The 17,386-nt window shown below is 46.9% G+C and overlaps 1 protein-coding gene across 1 annotated transcript in view; it reads right to left on the reverse strand.

The window, feature by feature from the left end:
• Window positions 1-11,316, reverse strand: part of LOC112131881 (programmed cell death 6-interacting protein-like) — an 81,986-nt gene extending 70,670 nt beyond the window's left edge. Inside the window, 4 exon segments of the mRNA XM_063716335.1 lie at window positions 2,624-2,751; window positions 9,679-9,894; window positions 10,471-10,625; window positions 11,280-11,316. Coding sequence (XP_063572405.1) covers window positions 2,624-2,751; window positions 9,679-9,894; window positions 10,471-10,625; window positions 11,280-11,316 — 536 coding nt within the window.
• Between the last annotated feature and the right edge of the window lie 6,070 nt (window positions 11,317-17,386).

A 17,386-nucleotide genomic window follows, 5' to 3' on the forward strand; every position in this document is an offset into this window, starting at 1 on the left:
AGTGTGTGACTGGGAAGGCCAGGCTAGCTGCAGGTTATCACAGGCCCCTTGCGGTACTTCACTGGACCCCATGAGTCCTTTTCAGTGGATCATCTCCTGCCTATATTCACTTCTCCGGAGTGGTCTCACCATCTTTACTGTGAGTCCCAGAACATGCCTGTTCAGAGCGATGAGACCCAGGGCAGAAAGATTCCGGTTACCCTTTCCCGGTCTCCTCATCCTAACTCCCTGGATCTTATCACAGTAAATGATCAGAAGAGGAAATTCTCATGTTAGCTGAAATTCTCTTCATGTTTTTTCTTGTGTTTAGACCTCGTTATCTTTAGGCATCCCTGTTACTGATGATAACCACTCTGAACTCAGTGATATGATTCCCTAGTTTGTAAGACACTGCACCCCCTCTGTATTTAAAAGTTATTTCCCATTGGAGGTATCATCAAAGACTTCTCTCCCTTTCTAAAATCTTGGTGTTAGCAGCTAGAAGAGAGACTGCCAGTTTTCCCCGCCAGCCCTACTTTATGTCTTAACACATGGCACCACTTGTGCAGCTGATGCCTGGTCGTGCCACACTTTCCATTATGAACATGGTCTTTCCTGACTTCCCTCACTTTCACTGAAGTCCAGTCCCGGCTCAGTTGCTGGCCGTGGCTGCTCCTATTGTAGAAAGTGGCATGAATAAAAAAGAAGGGCTTCTGACATTGGGGTGAAGCTTTGTCATGGAAGAGATCTTTTCAACCCAAGAAGAGGACCCCAGCCAGCTTTGCCAAAGCTGGAAAAAGCTGCAACCTTCTTTTGCCCCTGTTGAGATATTGGAACCCCCACTGGTTGGCTTCCCTCTGCCCTACAGCTGCCCTCCTGAGATCTCTCACCTAGGCAGAGCCACAGCACAAGACAGAGAAACTCAGTTTCTTGGGGACTTTGGCAGGGATCTTGGTGCTGTGGGAGGATTCAAACCTCATCTCAGCCACTTGCTAGCTCTGTACATCTGGTCATATTACCCCACTTCTCTCAATCTGTTCTTGCATCTGTAAAATGGGGTAGTGTTACCACCTTGGTGGGCTTTTAATGAAGATTATATGAATTAAATGCCCACTGTATTGCCAGCAAAGAATCCAGCATGGTGCTCAGTGAGGAATACTGTGCATGGCTACAGTTTAACTCCTGTGAAATAGATAGATGCTGGAAGCAGGGAGGTGCTTCTTCCGCCCCCCCCCAACCCCATGATATTTCTGTGGTTTCACCTTCCCATGCTGGGCACTGCCCTCCCTAGACAAGACCTGTCTGTGGACTCTTTCCAGTACAGCTGTTTAGCCAGACGCTGGCCCCATCTGCAGCCATCACAGGCCCTCTGTCTCTGCTGGTCATGTCATGCTCTCCTCAAGGTGCCGTCCTACTGTTCATATTGTTTCATTCTTTCCCACCAGGAAGCATCTCAATGAACAGCCCTGCCACACTCTTTGAAGTTCCTGACACATGGTAACCAAGATGTGAGGGCAGCAAACCGCTGGTGCTGTCGCTGTGAGCAAGAGCCAGGTGGCACATTTGGAAGCCATACTGTATTTAACTTAATCAAATGTGGTATGGGAAGGGTTGGAAACCAAGCTGTCTCCTGGGGGGGAAAAAACAGGTTTCATTTTTGTGGCTGTGGTTTTTTTTGCTTTTTAATCTAACTGTGTGTTGACGTTGACATTCATCAGGGTTGCAGGCTGTCGTGAATGTGTACTTGCTTAACCAGTGAATTCCATGTTGCTCATGTGAGGCCTTTCCTGTCATGACCCAGTGTGTTTAAGAACCTGCCTGATGGGGAGTGTTGGCTGTGAAATCTGCAAAAAGGGTTGACGTTCCGGCTGCCATGATCATGAATTTGGGGGTGTACTCTCCTGCCTGTGCATCTTCTCGCACTGAGATTTTGAGGTGGTTGCAGCCCTCGGTTAGTCTCCCAGTGGAGAAATCGGTTGTACCTCCCTTCTTCCCACCATAGCTGCCTGGAAACATGACGCTCTCACGCTTGTCCTTCCATCAGGAAGATGTCCACTCACGCCCACCCATGAGGGGGCTTGCCGTGTGCCCTGGCCTTTGGGCATATTTATGTAGAGTTCCTTTCTCCTAAGACGTGAGTTTCTGATGGGGGATGTATGAGTAAAAAGGTTAACTTCTGTTCTTATGCGTGGCGCTGTGTTCACTTTCCAGAGTCTCTGTTCGTTTGTTTGGATGGCGTTCTCGGGGTACGGCAGCGTGTGTGTGTATGTGTGTGTGTGTGTGTGTGTGTGAAATTGTGCAAATCTACAACATGTCCCAGCCCATTCTCTGTTGAAACAGATCACAGCAACGACAAATGCTCATGGCGCTGCTTCGCTCCATCCACTTCAGATAGATCATTGTTAGATATTTCACATTTTTGTATGGTGGAAATAAAAATGAAAAATATATTTCCAAAAGATGAAAATTAAGACATTCTCATAGGACTCTGGTTTTCTCCTCTCTTTTTTTTTTAATAAGTGAATGATGTTTTCGCTCTCTAGTAATACACAGATAAATTTCACACTCCTAAAAAGTCTGCTAAGCCACTAAGGCTGATGTTCATGGATTTTTTTCTTTTTCTTTTTACCCCTAACTGCTGTACCTGCCACGATGGGTCAGCTCCTCAGTGCCGAGCTGAGCCCTGGTGGTGAGTGGCCTTGTAGGAGGGTGAGAGGAATGAGCACCCTTAGCACTCATGCTGGAATCCTGGGGCGTTATGCAGATTCCGATCTGTAAGACAATTTCCCCAATCAAGAGCCTCTGTCACACCTGTAAGCTGAGATGGGAGGATCACTTGAGCCCAGGAGTTCAAGACCAGCATGGACAACACAGTGAGACCCTGTCTCTTTAAAAAAAAAAAAAAAAATTTCTTTTTTTTTTTAAGCATGTTAACTTCTCTTCCCCCTTCCTGTTCCTCTCCCTTCCCCTGGAGTTTTGTAGCCACAAAGTTAGAAACCCAGGCTTGGCAGGAAGGACTGCCCACCCCTCCTAGAGTAGTCAGCACCCATGGCTCAGTGGAAAGTGTGAAGGTGGGATGGAGACAGACAGTAAAGGAAGGTGTACACAGGAGTGTGTAGAGAAGGCTGCCGGGCTGCCGAGTCAGCAGCACTCACAGGGAGAAATGAGGAGAGTCTGACCCTTCTTTTTGAAAGACAAAGAGGGGGCCCAGTGCAGTGTCTCACGTCTATAATCCCAACACATCGGGAGGCCAAGACAGAAGGATCACATGAACCCAGGAGTTCGAGACCAGCCTGGGCAACATAGGGAGACCCCCATCTCTACAAAAAATACAAAAATTAGCCAGGCATGGTGGCGCATGCCTGTGATCCCAGCTACTCGGGACCACAGGAGAATCGCTTGAACCCGGGAGGTGGAGGTTGCAGTGAGCTGAGATTGTGCTGCTGCACTCCAGCCTGGGCGACAGAGCAAGAATCTGTCTCAAAAATAAAAGGAAAATAACCAACTTCACAGGGTAGTTGTGAGGATTAAATGAAATTACATACAATGCCCAGCATGCGCACGTATACAGTAAATTGTAGTTTTATTTAAAGATCATGGTTTTGATCTGAAACCCTTACTGCATTTGCTTCTATCAGTGGGAGCAGACATAGTCACTGGAATTTGACTTAGAATTAAACACCCAGAGGAGCTTTTGTACATGCCCAGACCTTTATTTTCTCGGCTGCAACAAATGACTTAAAACAGGTGAGCTGTGGCTCACGCCTGCAATCCTGCCACTTTGGGAGGTGGAGGCAGATGGATCCCCTGAGCCAGGAGTTCAAGACCAGCCTGGGCAACATGATGAAATCCTGTCTCTACAGAAAATTTAAAAATTGGCCGGGTGTGGTGATGTTCGTCTGTTGTCCCAGCTACTCGGGAGGCTGAAGCAGGAGGATTGCTTGAGCCTAGGAGGTTGAAGCTGCAGTGAGCTGTGGTTGCACCACTGTGCTTCCAGCCTGGGTGTCAGAGCAAGACCCTGTCAAAAACAAAACAGGTGAGCTGAGCTAACCCACTTCCTCCACACACACACACCGGGCTTTCTTGACATATCTTTTGGGCATAAAATCCTAGGATGGTACTTCTGGCCTTTTGATACCGAGGCCCAGGGGCATATTATGACAACAAGACTATGGTCTGGGGGCTTCTTGAATATGGTAGCCAGATCTGGAGGCAGGCATCAGAGTGGGAACTTCTGTGTTTCCCTGTAAATAGTTCTGTAGTCCTTTGATTTTGGAGCTGGGCTGGAGACCAAGCGCTGTGGCTCTGTCCATTTTCATAACTTTGTATTTGTCCAGTTTTCCCCTTGAGATTTTATTATGAAGATTTTCAAGCATACACCACCTAGGTCATCATTACCATTTTGTTATACAGTCATGCCTTGCCGTCAACAATGGAGGTCCCATTAGATGATCTTACAGCTGGGAAATTCCTATCAGCTCCAGTGTATCTGTGTTTTAAGTTAATTGTTGTTACAAAGGGGTCAAATAGTTGAAAAAAATTTAGAAGTTTATTAAGTAAAGAAGTTACAGTAAGGTAAGGTCATTTGATTCTTGAAAGGAAAATTTTTTCTAAATTCAGGGTAACCGTGAGTCCCAGGCCTTCATATTCACTCTCTATCACTCACCAGAATGCCTTCCAGCCCTGCAAGCTCCATTCATGGTAAGTGCTCTACACAAGTGTATAATTTTTATTTTTTATACTGTATTTTTATTATAGTTTTTCTATGTTTAGAAACACAAATACCATTGGGTTACAGTTGCCTACAGTATTCCATACAGTAACATGTTGTAAAGGTTTGTAGCCCAGGAGCAATAGGCTATACTATCTAGGTTTGGGTAAGAACACTATCATGTTCATACAATGATAACATTGCAGGCTGGGCATGGTGGCTAACACCTGTGATCCCAGTGTTTTGGGAGGCCAATGCAGGAGGACTGAGTTCAAGTCTGCAGTGAGCTACGATCACACCACTGCACTCCAGCCTGGGGACAGAGCGAGATCCTGTCTCTAAAAATAATAAAATAAAAATCCTTCTATCCTCGTTTGGGAATATTAAATTTTTTTAAATCACCTAATGACACATTTCTCAGAAAGTATCCCCATCATTAAGTGACATGTGACTGTATTTGCTTTATTACATATCCTTCCATTCATCAATTTATCTTTTCTTTCTTTCTTTCTTTTTTTTTTTGTTTATAGACAGTCTCACTCTGTTGCCCAGGCTGGAGTGCAGTGGCGCGATCATAGCTCACTGCAGCCTCGAACTCCTGGCCTTGAGCAGTCCTCCCAGCTCAGCCTCCCAAAGTGCTGGGATGACAGGTGTGAGTCACGGTGCCCAGACTACATAACGTTTTTGAGATTCATCAATGTTTTGTAGGCATCCGTAATTCCCTCCTCTCTATTTCTGAGTATGGCTCTACCACTGCTTATTTATTCAATTGATGAACACCTAGGCTATTTCCAGTTTGGGGCCATTATGAATAAAGCTGCTGTGAACAGTCTTGTACAAGTCTTTGAGAACAAAATCTTCAATTTTGGGGAGTAAATGCCAAGGAGAGGAACTGTTGGGTCATGGGATAGGTGGTCTATTTAGAAACTGCCAGATCTTTTTCCAAAGTGATCATGTAATTTATACTGTCACCAACAATGTATGAGAGTTCTAGTATCTCCCTTCCTTAGCAACATTTCGTGGTGTCAGACTTTAATTGAGCCATTTTGATGGGCGTATAGTATATCTCTTTGCAGTTTTCATTGTCATTTATCTGATGACTCCTAATGATGTACTTACTGGCCACAGGTATATCTTCCTTTGTGAGTTAGCTGTTCAATTATCTTGCCCATATTTCATCAGATTGTTGGTTGCTTCATTAAGTTGTAGAAGTTGGCCAGGCATGGGGTCATGCCTGTAATCCCAGCACTTTGGGAGGCTGAGGTGGGAGGATCACTTGAGCTCAGGAGTTCGAGACTAGCCTGGGCAACACGATGAAACCCCATTTCTACTAAAAATACAAAAATTAGCTGGGCATGGTGGCAGGCACCTGCACCTGTAATCCCAGCTACTTGGGAGGCTGAGGCAGGAAAATCACTTGAACCTGGGAGGCGGAGGTTGCAGTGAGCTGAGATCACGCCACTGCACTCCAGCCAGAGCAAGACTCTGTCTCAAAATCAAACAAAAAAAAAAGTTGTAGCAGTAAGTTGATTACATATTTTGGACATCAGTCCTTTGTCAGATAGTTGTTTTGCAAATATTTAGTCCCAATGTATGGTTTGCTTATTTTCTTTTTTTTTTTTTTGAGACAGTCTCACACTGTCACCCCAAGGTGGAGTGCAGTGACACGATCTCGGCTCACTGCAAGCTCTCCCTCCTGGGTTCACGCCATTCTTCTGCCTCAGCCTCATGAGCAGCTGGAACTACAGGCACCCGCCATCATGCTTGGCTAATTTTTTGTATCTTTAGTAGAGACAGGGTTTCACTGTGTTAGCCAGGATGGTCTTGATCTTCTGACCTCGTGATCTGCCAGCCTCGGACTCCCAAAGTGCTGGGATTACAGGCTTGAGCCACCATGCCCAGCTGGCTTGCTTATTTTCTTAACAGTATCTTTTACTGGGCAGAAGTTTTTAATTAGGATGAAGTCTGTTTTATAGACTTTTTCTATGTCCTGCCTAAGAAACCCCCAAGTTATATTCATCCATGTTTCCTTCGAGCTTTCTAGTTTTAGCATTTATGTTTAAATCTGTGATCTATCTTGAATTAACTTTTTATGGATGGTACAACACTAGAGTTGAGATTACTTCATTCCATATGGATGTCTAGTTATTCCAGAACCATCTGTGGAGAAGACCTTTTTGTTTAATTGTTGTGGTGCTTTGGTCAAAATTCTGTTTACCTAATTATAAGCATGGATCTTGAGGGGGGTGTGTGTTTCATTTTATTTATTTTCATTGACAAATAATAATTGTGCATGCTCATGGAGTACATAGTAATGTTCCTTTTCTTTCTTTTTTTTTTTTTTTGGACAGAGTTTCGCTCTGTCACCCAGGCTGGCATGCAGTGCCCCAATCTTAGCTCACTGCAACCTCTAGCTCCCGGGTTCAAGCAATTCTCCTGCCTCAGCCTCCTGAGTAGCTGGGATTACAGGCATGCATAACCATGCCCAGCTAGTTTTTTGTATTTTTAGTAGAGACGGGGTTTTGCCATGTTGGCCAGGCTGGTCTCGAACTCCTGGGCTCAAGTGATCTGCCTGCCTCAGCCTCCCAAAATGCTGGGATTGCAGGAGTGACCCACTGCCCCTACCCAATAGTAATAGCAGTTTTTTTGTTTGTTTGTTTTTTGAGACAGGGTCTCGCTTTGTTGCCCAGGCTGGAGTGCAGTGGCGTGATCTAAGTTCACTGCAGCCTTGACCTCCAAGGCTAAAGCAACCTTCCAACCTCAGCTTCCTGAGTAGCTGGGACCACAGGCATATGCCACCACACCTGGCTAGTTTCTTGTGTTTTGTTTTTGTAGAGGTGGGGTTTCACCATGTTGCCCAGGCTGGTCTTCAACTCCTGGGCTCAAGTTCAGCCTCCCTCCAGAAGTGCTGGGATTACAGGAGTGAGCCACCACGCCTGGCCTGTATCACATGATGTGCTATTTGTAGTGTTTTGAGAAGCCTCCATTCTGTTCTCCATAGTGGCTATACTAGTTTACATTCGTGAGTGTGAGTTATTTATTTATTTATTTATTTTGAGACAGAGTCATATTGTAATTACATATGTAATATAATGAGGTGATGGATATGCTAATTACGCTTATGTAATCATTATCCATTATACGTATGGAAACATTACATCCGTGGTTCACCCAGGCTGGAGTGTAGTGGCACAATCTCAGCTCACTGCAGCCTCCACCTCCCGGGCTCAAGTGATCCTCCCACTTCACCCTCCCGAATAGCTGGAGTTATAGTCACATGCCACTACACCCAGCTAATTTTTGTTTTGTTTTGTTTTGTTTTTTGAGATGCAGTCTCACTCTGTTGCCTAGGCTGGAGCGCAGTGGCATGATCTCAGCTCACTGCAACCTCCACTTCCCAAGTTCAAGCAATTCTCCTGCCTCAACCTCCCAAGTAGCTGGGATTACAGGTGTCCGCCACCATGCCCAGCTAATTTTTGTACTTTTTAGTAAAGACGGGGTTTTGCTGTGTTGGCCAGGCTGGTCTCGAACTCCCGACCTCAAGTGATCCACCCGCCTTGGCCTCCCAAAGTGCTGGGATTACAGGCGTGAACCACCGCACCCAGTCCCTGAGTGTGTGTGTGTGGTTTTGTTTTGTTGTTTTTTGTTTGTTTGTTTTTGAGACTGAGTCTCGCTCAGTCACCCAGGCTGGAGTGCAGTGGCACAATCTCAGCTCACTGCAACCTCCACCTCCCAGGTTCAAGTTAGCCTCCCGAGTAGCTGGGATTACAGGCATGCGCCACCACACCCAGCTAATTTTTGTATTTTCAGTAGAGACAGGGTTTCAATATATTGCCCAGGCTGGTCTCAAACTCCTGACCTCATGATCCACCAGCTTTGGCCTCCCAAAGTGCTGGGATTACAGGCATGAGCCACCACGCCTGGCCGAGTGCATGTGTTTTTAAAGTGTGCATCATTATTACTGAACAGCAGCACCGAGAGAATCTCACAGTTCCTGTGTGTTCCCACTTGGACTATTTTGCAACACTCCTCTTGACATTGAAAAGAAAATGCTATGACACTTGGTTACTGCTGAGGTGAGGCCAAGCCACCCTCTCCAGACCTGGGAAACCAGTGAGTATTAAAAATAGTTCAATCTTTTTTGCTACTTTTTAAAAAATCTCATGAGTTCAGCTGAAATCTTTTTCCCCCAAATGATTCATGGAGTAAATCAATGCATCTGATTTTTGCCGAGGAGGGGAAATGGGACACCTGAAGGCCAGTTCATGTTTCCCCTGGTTGTGAGCCATCGTGTCCTCCAAGTTGCCTGATCCTTGCAAACAGCAGTTCTGTTTGTCTTCAGCTGCCTGCTTTTTCTAGTCGTGCTGTGAACCTGAACTTGAGAAAGCTTGATGCTGACTGGGCCTGGTGAAAACGCTACACGTTCAAGTTGAGGGTCTTTTTAAATGGAAATCTTTTAGGCTGGCTCACGCCTGTAATCTCAGCACTTTGGGAGGCCGAGGCAGGCAGATCACTTAAGGTCAGGAGTTCGAGACCATCCTGGCCAACACAGCAAATCCCCGTCTCTACTAAAAACACAAAAATTAGCCAGGCGTGGTGGTGCATGCCTGTAATCCCAGCTACTTGGGAGGCTGAGGCAGGAGAATCACTTTAACCCGGGAGGCAGAGGTTGCAGTGAGCCAAGATTGTACCACTGCATTCCAGCCTGGGTGACCAAAAAAAAAAAAAAAAAAGTTTTCAAAAAAAAAAAAAAAAGGTTTAGACAGATGATTCTTGTCAAAAAAAGGACAACAAATAAGCACCTTTTTTTTTCTGTTTTAAGGGATGAGGTGGGGAACTTAAGTATGTTTCATAAGAAAAGAGTGAATCCTCATGGTGATATTTTTTAAGCTCAAAAACATAGGAAAATGCTAAATCAGAAACTTGAAGCCAGGGAGCCTTGCCTGTGTGTGCAAGTGTGGACTTGAGCAAAGGGAAGCCTTAGGCACCTGTGCCGGGCCCATGCAACTTTTCCGTGGACACGTCTTCCCATATTTCCAATAACAACCAGAGAACCAGTTACCCGCCTTTTGATGCTGTCCTCTTCCTGCAGGAGGAAGGGTGGGGGGACAGGATTCTTCCACCCAAGTGCCCTTGCAGGTGTCTAAGCCTGGGCGGTGGATTCTTGGCTCCTCGCAGGCCTTGGTGGGCAGGCAACAGCCAGACTGCCAAAAACACCCAGTTAGATTGAATGTGGTTCCCTAGTTGCAGCTGTGGGTAGGGAGGAAAGTTAAGTCTCCTTACACATCTCCTCTCTGCGTGCTGTGGTCTAGTTTGCGCAGGCTCTTCTTATTCCTAATAACCCAGAATCTGAGAATTTAGAGTCCTTCTTGTTACTTAGGAAGGATTAATCTTCCCCGGCAGGTTGTCCTGCATTTATTGAATGGGGTAAAAATTGCATAGCATCTCGAGTGCTGCGCCTACAAATTACCTTGATAAATGATTGTGACTCAGCAAAGCTTAGGCTTTTGCCCTAGTTTTGGAGGCTGGGGCTAACTAGGAAAAAAATGGAGGGCCTGTTGGGTGTTTCTGCTGTTTTTACAAGGCTTCAGAATTCCCCATTGTCTGCATGTGTGTGAATCAGCAAGTGCTTCACATCCTGATTGGGTGGTGTGATGGGAGCACCCACCTCGCAGAGCCTCAGAACGCTCATTGTCTCCCTTTTCCATTTGCTCATTCCTACTTTGGCCAGTGGCACCATGAAAGAGTTTTCATCAGTAACAGTGTTGAGGAAACCACACATTAGAGGCAGCGGGGCCACACTGATCAGCATCTGGGCTGGGTGATTGCTCAGATCTGAGCTCGGAGCTTGCTGTGCTGCTCACCAGCTGTGTGAGCCCGAGGATGCTGTTCCGGCTCCCAGCCTCAGTTTCCTCACCTGTGGGACTAGACAAGACTAAACCAGGGGGAGAACAGAAAGCACCCACGGGTAGTAAGTGCTCACCGAGGCATTTTCCCAGATTCCTGCCATTGTTTACTGACACTGGGAAGCACCCACAGCCTCCTCCTGGAAAACACACACCCCCTGCTCTCAAGAACTTTCCATTTTTATAACAGACTTGCCCTCTGGTGTGTCATCCTTGCTTTCTGAAAGTGAGTTTTCTTCTCCATGCCACTGTGTGTTTTTTTCTGATAGCAGTAGGGAACTGTGTATTGGAGCTCACTCTATGGGAAGCATTTTGTACTCTTGATGTTTAGGCACAATTATCCCCATTTGAAGATAAACTGAGGCTCAGGCGGCTTCAGTAACCTGCACTGGAGGTCAGGGTCAGTGGCAGAGCTGGAATTCAAGCCCCAGGATGTCTGACTGCAACGCCCATGCACCTAACCACGATTTGATACCATCATCCAGATGAAGGACATCATGGGGTAGGGAGATAAAGTTAGAAGGAGGTGGGGGTGCCCAGCAAGTGAGGGTGGCTGGGATCCCTTCATAACCCAGCTCATCTATGCAGAGCATGGATCCTTCTGGAGTCAGTGCACCTGGATGGGGCCAGAATCCCTACTCTTCCCACTCTGTCCATCTGTAGCTCTAGAGTTACACACATACCTGCAACTTCCCCTTTCTGCATGCCACAGGCAGCCATCACACTTTGTCCATCTCTTAGATTATTCTTAAAAGATAGCTTCCAGGAAGGGGGATTACAGCACCAGGAAGCAGAAACATTTCAAAGGCTCTTGATACATGTGGCCAAACTGTTTTCCAATTTACTCATCAGCCAGAGGACTACAGATCCTGCAATGTAGCATTTAAAACACCCACCTCCCAAGCCAGGCAATCATTTCTTTTTCTTTCTTTTTTTTTTTTTTTTTTGAGATGGATTCTCGCTCTTGTCACCCAGGCTGGAGTGCAATGGCGCAATCTTGGCTCACTGCAACCTCCACCTCCCAGGCTCAAGCGATTCTCCTGCCTCAGCCTCCCTAGTAGCTGGGATTACAGTCGCATGCCACCATACCCAGTTAATTTTTGTATTTTTAGTAGAGACAGGATGTTGGCCAGGCTAGTCTCAAACTTGTGACCTCAGGTGATCCACCCACCTCAGCCTCCTGAAGTACTGGGATCACAAGCATGAGCCACTGTGCCTGGCCTTTTTTTTTTTCTTTTTTTTAAGAGATGAGATCTCGCTCTGTTACCTAGGCTGGAGTGCAGTGGCATAATCATAGCTCACTGCAACCACAAACTCCCAGGCTCCAGCAATCCTCCCTTCTCAACCTCCCAAGTATCTGGGACCACAGGTGCATGCCACCACACCCACCTAATTTTTTATTTTTCATTTTTATTTTTATTTATTTTGTTTTTTGTTTTTTGAGACAGTGTCTCACTCTGTCCCCCAGGCTGGAGTGCAGTGGCGCGATCTTGGCTCATTGCAAGCTCCGCCTCCCAGATTCAAGCCATTCTCCTGCCTCAGCCTCCCGAGTGGCTAGGACTACAGGTGCCCACCACCACGCCTGCTAATTTTTTGTTATTTTTAGTAGAGACGAGGTTGCACCATCTTGGCCAGGCTAGTCTTGAACTCCTGACCTTGTGATCCACCCTCCTCAGCCTCCCAAAGTGCTGGGATTACAGGTATGAGCCACTGCGCCCGGCCTAATGTTTTAAATTTTCATAGGGGCAGGGTCACGCCATATTGTCCAGGCTGGTCTTGAACTCCTGGCCCCAAGTGATCCTCCCACCTTGGCCTCCCAAAGTGTTGAGATTACAGGTGTGAGCCACTGTGCATGGTGAAATATGTTTTTATATATTGGGACAACTGAGAATATTAGAATGTGGACAGGCTATTAGATGATACTGAAATGTGTTAATTGTGCTTAGGAGTGACATGTGTAATGTCCAACTTATCTTTAACCTCACAGAGTGAGATGAAACAAATACAGAAAATAATAATTACCAAATCTAGGTAGTGGGTAGATAGGTGGGTTTATTGTACACCTGGGATGACAGGTGTGAGTCACCACGCCTGGCCTTAAACATTTCAATTACAAGGGGGATATGGGGGCCCACAGCGACAAGGGGTTTCACCCCCAGGAAGAAACAGACATGGAAGCTGCTGGCCGGGCTTTGAAACTCCTTGTTCTCAGCATGAGGCCCCAGTGGAGCAACATCAGCCTCACCTGAGACCTTGCTAGAAATGCGCATTCTTGGGCCCCACTTCAGTCCTACTGAGTCAGGAACTCCAGGGCCAGGGCCCGGCTGTCTGGAAACAAGCCCTCCAGGTGATTCTAGTGCCTGCACAAATTTGGGAGCTGCTGGTCTGCAGAAAGCTAGGTCAACTGAAAGGGGAAATGTACCACACTTGTTTATAACCAAATGTGTGCCAGCTGGGAGCAAGTCCAAGGGAAATGTCACTTCCATCTCTCGTTTACATGATGAATTGGTGCCTCTTAACTCAATAGTGTCTTTAGTTCGGATGATTTGACCACACGGAAAATGTCCCTCTGTCCCTCATGTTAAGGAGTCTAGCTCTCACAAACCGTTGTTCTTCATACCAAGGCCTATGATGGTCTAGGCACGTTATTATTAATATCCCTGTTGTTCCCTCGGGAGGGGAGATGAAGGCTTAGAGCAGTTTATTTATCTTTTTAATTTTTTTTCCAAGACGGAGTCTCACTCTGTTGTGCAGGCTGGAGTGCAGTGGTGCGATCTTGGCCCACTGCAATCTCTGCCTCCTGGGTTCAAGCAATTCTCCTGCCTCAGCCTCCCAAGTAGCTGGGATTACAGGTGCCCACCACCACCCCTGGCTAAATTTTGTATTTTTAGTAGAGACAGGGTTTCACAATGTTAGCCAGGCTGGTCTGAAACTCCTGACCTTGTGATCTGCCCACCTCAGCCTCCCAAAGTGCTCGGTTTACAGGCGTGAGCCGCCACACCCAGCCCTCAGAGCAGTTTAGAAACAACCGAATGTCCCACAGCTATTAAGTGGCAGAACTGAAACTCAAACCCAGTCCATCTGCCAGAGACGGAGCTTTAACAGGAGTGTGTGTGTTCAACGAAAATAAATTCAGAAAGCCCTGAAATAAATCTCATCTGGTGTGTTTACAAATGGCATTTGGGGAGATTCCGGGTCATTCATCCAGCTGTGAAAGGTGCATCTCTGAAGCACATTCCCTGTCCTGCAATCAGACTTCTTCTTTATCCGACGTGGTGTTTCAGTGGAAATGATTGTGGGATATGGCCCCTTCCTTTTCTGTATTTGCTGATTAGAATTCATGGTCCCTTTCTCGTTAGGTGCAGTGATCAAAGTTGACCAACCTCTGAGGAAAGTTGTCCAGGGCACAACTCAGGGCTCCGTAGAACCGCAGAATCTTGGGTGCAACCCTGCTCAAGCACCCAAGTGTGCATACGAACAGGGTCTCTGTGTGACGTGTGTGAAAACTACAGTGTGATGAGCATGACTCGCAGACAGGTTATCCATTGGGCTCCCCTCAAAATCAGTTATGAGCACAAAAGGACACCGATGCCCAGGTCCCGGCTCCAGGAATAAGACCCTCCAGCGTCTTGTGTGAAGCCACGGCATCTGGATTGCTCATGCTTCTGGGGATCATTCTCCTGAAAATGGTGGCTCCTTTCTCCCTGTGGAGCATCTTTCTAAACAGTGTTCCTTTCTTCCCCCAGGACACTTGACATCAGGCACAGGAAGCCTTCTGATTGAGCACACCTGGCCCATGAAAAGACAAAGAAAAGAAATGGGGCCAAAGGTCACAGTCCTCTCATTCCACCATCCTCCTTAAAATCATCCTAATTTCATGGGCCCTGAGGCCAGGGCTGTTTCTTTACACCTCGAGGCCTTGGTGACGCACCTCAATTCTGCCCTGTTGCTTACTGTCTAAGACATTTTGGGAAAATCCCTAGAGCCAGGATCTTCATTCCTGGTGAGCCAGAGAGCCTGAAGACACACCGAAATTGGGACCCTCTTAGTTCAGGGAACATGTCCACCTTCGGCAGCATTAAAACTTTTGCACCAGATGTGCTAACTGCAATTCCACCATACAATGCCTAACTGGAAATGGAGGCAACATCTCAGATCCTGAACAAATGATGCGAGAATCCATGAGATACATGGCTTATTTTGGCCTTTTGCCACTGAAACAAGGGCCAGTATTAACAAAGTTATACAATCCTCTGATTCACTGTCTGCTTTTAAATCTCTCCGATGGTTTCTTCTTGACACAGGGCCTCACTCCCGTCACCCGGGCTTTTCTACGGTACAATTTTCCTTGTTTGCTTTTGTCATATTTAGAACTTTTTATTTCATCTCTATCAAATGTTGATCCATTATCACATACGTATGAAAATATTATCACCCATGCTGTGAGATACGTTGCTTTTATTTTCATCATTTCTTTAATAAACCAAAGGTTTTACTTGGGATACCTTCTGTTTTCTCAAGTTTTTTGTTTCATGTTTTCTTAAACTGCCGTCGTACGTCAGAAACCATTGACTATACTATGTCATGACTATTTCTCTTTTCTGCTAAACATAAATTTGGGGAATGTCATCAGTTAGTCTCTCGGTGATTGCATGATTTCTCGAAAGTCTTTCACAGTCTACTTTGTGCACTGAGTATCTCTTCAAACTTCAGGGCATGTTTCTACCACTTGATGCTTTATTATTTGGGAATCTACCTTCCACAAGAGCATTTCATGCAAAGACTTGTCTTGTTCCCCACTGGCAGGTAATTTCACTCGCATACACAATCAGTAGGCTGAGCATGGAAGGGTTATCGCTGGAAGGTCTGTTTGATTCCACAGATCTCTCCTTTTTTATTAAGGAAACAAATACGCTCTGCTAATTACTATACTTCATTGACTATTCTCCTTTCAGAAAGCGCCCTTACCAAAGATGACTACAAGTCATGTTCTACAGACATATACACACACAGCTGTCCTGGAGACCCAGCTTTGCCACCAATTGCTCTTTCGTAAGATGAGATCCCCCAATACCCACCAGTTTTTTGGGACTCCACCTGAGCTGGCTCAGCTAGACCTGGAAAAGTTTCCTATGCCCAAATTTACTTGGAAAAATTTAAAAGTCTCTTCAGAGGCCCAGTGACAGCTTTTGGCAGCTTCTAAGACCAGAGAGAGTTTCTTGGCCATTCAGAGCCATTCAAATATTCTAAGTAAACTCAAGGATCCAGAAACCCCACTTGCAGTCATGAAATACCAGTGAACCGCCTCTGTGAGTCTCTGGAAATTTTTCAAAGATGACTGCCTGGGAAGGCTGGCCAGAAAGTCACCCAAGCCCAACCTTCTGCAGGATGTTCTATGTCAGCCAGGGACCCTGTGAATTGCCATTGAACAGAAGGGAGGAACAGAGACAGTATGCCTGAGCTTCTGGAAACATTCTAAGTGCCCTTGTTGGCCCAGAAAAGACTGGTGCTACCATATGAGGCACAGACTTGGCAACCTACTTACTCCAGGAACCACAGAAGGTTTAAACATTCCCAGGAAGTCCCAGGAAGGGCAGCCATGGCCCTTTAGATTTTATTCTAAGTCTACGTGGGAGACAGCGCACTTAGCTTCATAAAAACACCAGTGGAGGGGCTATCACTTGCCCCAGTATCCAGTCTTTTCTACCTCATCTCAGAGCCAGGCAGCCACTATTTCCCAAAGCTGCTGTGCAATGAAAGGGGAATATTCTAGGCGCTCTCCTGTGCCCACGAAATTCTGTGGTTGCGCTGAAAGGCAGGAGTCGTCCTCCGGAATGCTCTTCAGAAATCTGACAACACTGGTCAAGATTAAAGAAGCTCAATTCAACGTCATACAAAACCAACCACACACACACACACACACACACAAAATGCATAGTGAGACAAAATGATGAACACACCTGCTAATAATCATGAATGACAATAATAACAACAATGATGATCTTAGTGATAATGCCACCAACACTGTTAATGGCAATAACAATAAACCTGAGGTAATGAGTGTTAGGGTCCCGATTCACCGATGTGAAGGATGGCGCCAATTACTGGTCTCACAGAAATAAAGGAAAAGTAAACACCTGGAGGAGGAGGAGGTGAACCTGGAGCTCCCGCCGGCCTCTGGGCGCTTCTTGGTGGAAGGAGAGGGACTTGGTCCTAAGCCTGCCCCGGATCCACCCACACCAGAACCCCGGAGTCCAAGTTCCTGGATGGACTCAGTCCCACCCAGGCCGGAGCCCCAGAGCCCGGGTCCTCCAGCCCTCGCTGCTGCCGCTTCTCGCGAAGCCGGGGACCCACCCCGCGCCACCTCAGCCTCTGCGGGGCTCTGGGAGGGCAGCGCCAAGGATGCTCCGGGCCCAGCGGGGGCATCCGGGCCCAGCAGGGGCATCCGGCCTCAGGCGGATACTGATGCCCTGAGGGCGCGGAATAGGGTGGCCTGCGCAGGGCCCGCCATCTCAGGCCTTGCAAAAAGAGCGGCCTCTCCAACGCCCCTACCGGAACCTGCCCGGAGGCCCCAGCCCCAAAGCCAGGGCGATGGCGCCTCCCTGACCACGGGTAAAGAAAACTCAGGTCCTTCCTGGAGACTTGGCCCGCCGCAGGAGGCAGATCGCGCATGTGCCCTGCATGGCCGGAAAGATGGGTTTCATTGCCCTCTGCCGGCCATGAGTTGGCAGCACAGGACGTTTGGCCTTAGTGGTGGACCTGAGCCTGACTCACTGAAATTCAGGTGTAG

Source organism: Pongo abelii, chromosome 16 (assembly GCF_028885655.2).
Source record: "Pongo abelii isolate AG06213 chromosome 16, NHGRI_mPonAbe1-v2.0_pri, whole genome shotgun sequence".
Taxonomy (NCBI): domain Eukaryota; kingdom Metazoa; phylum Chordata; class Mammalia; order Primates; family Hominidae; genus Pongo; species Pongo abelii.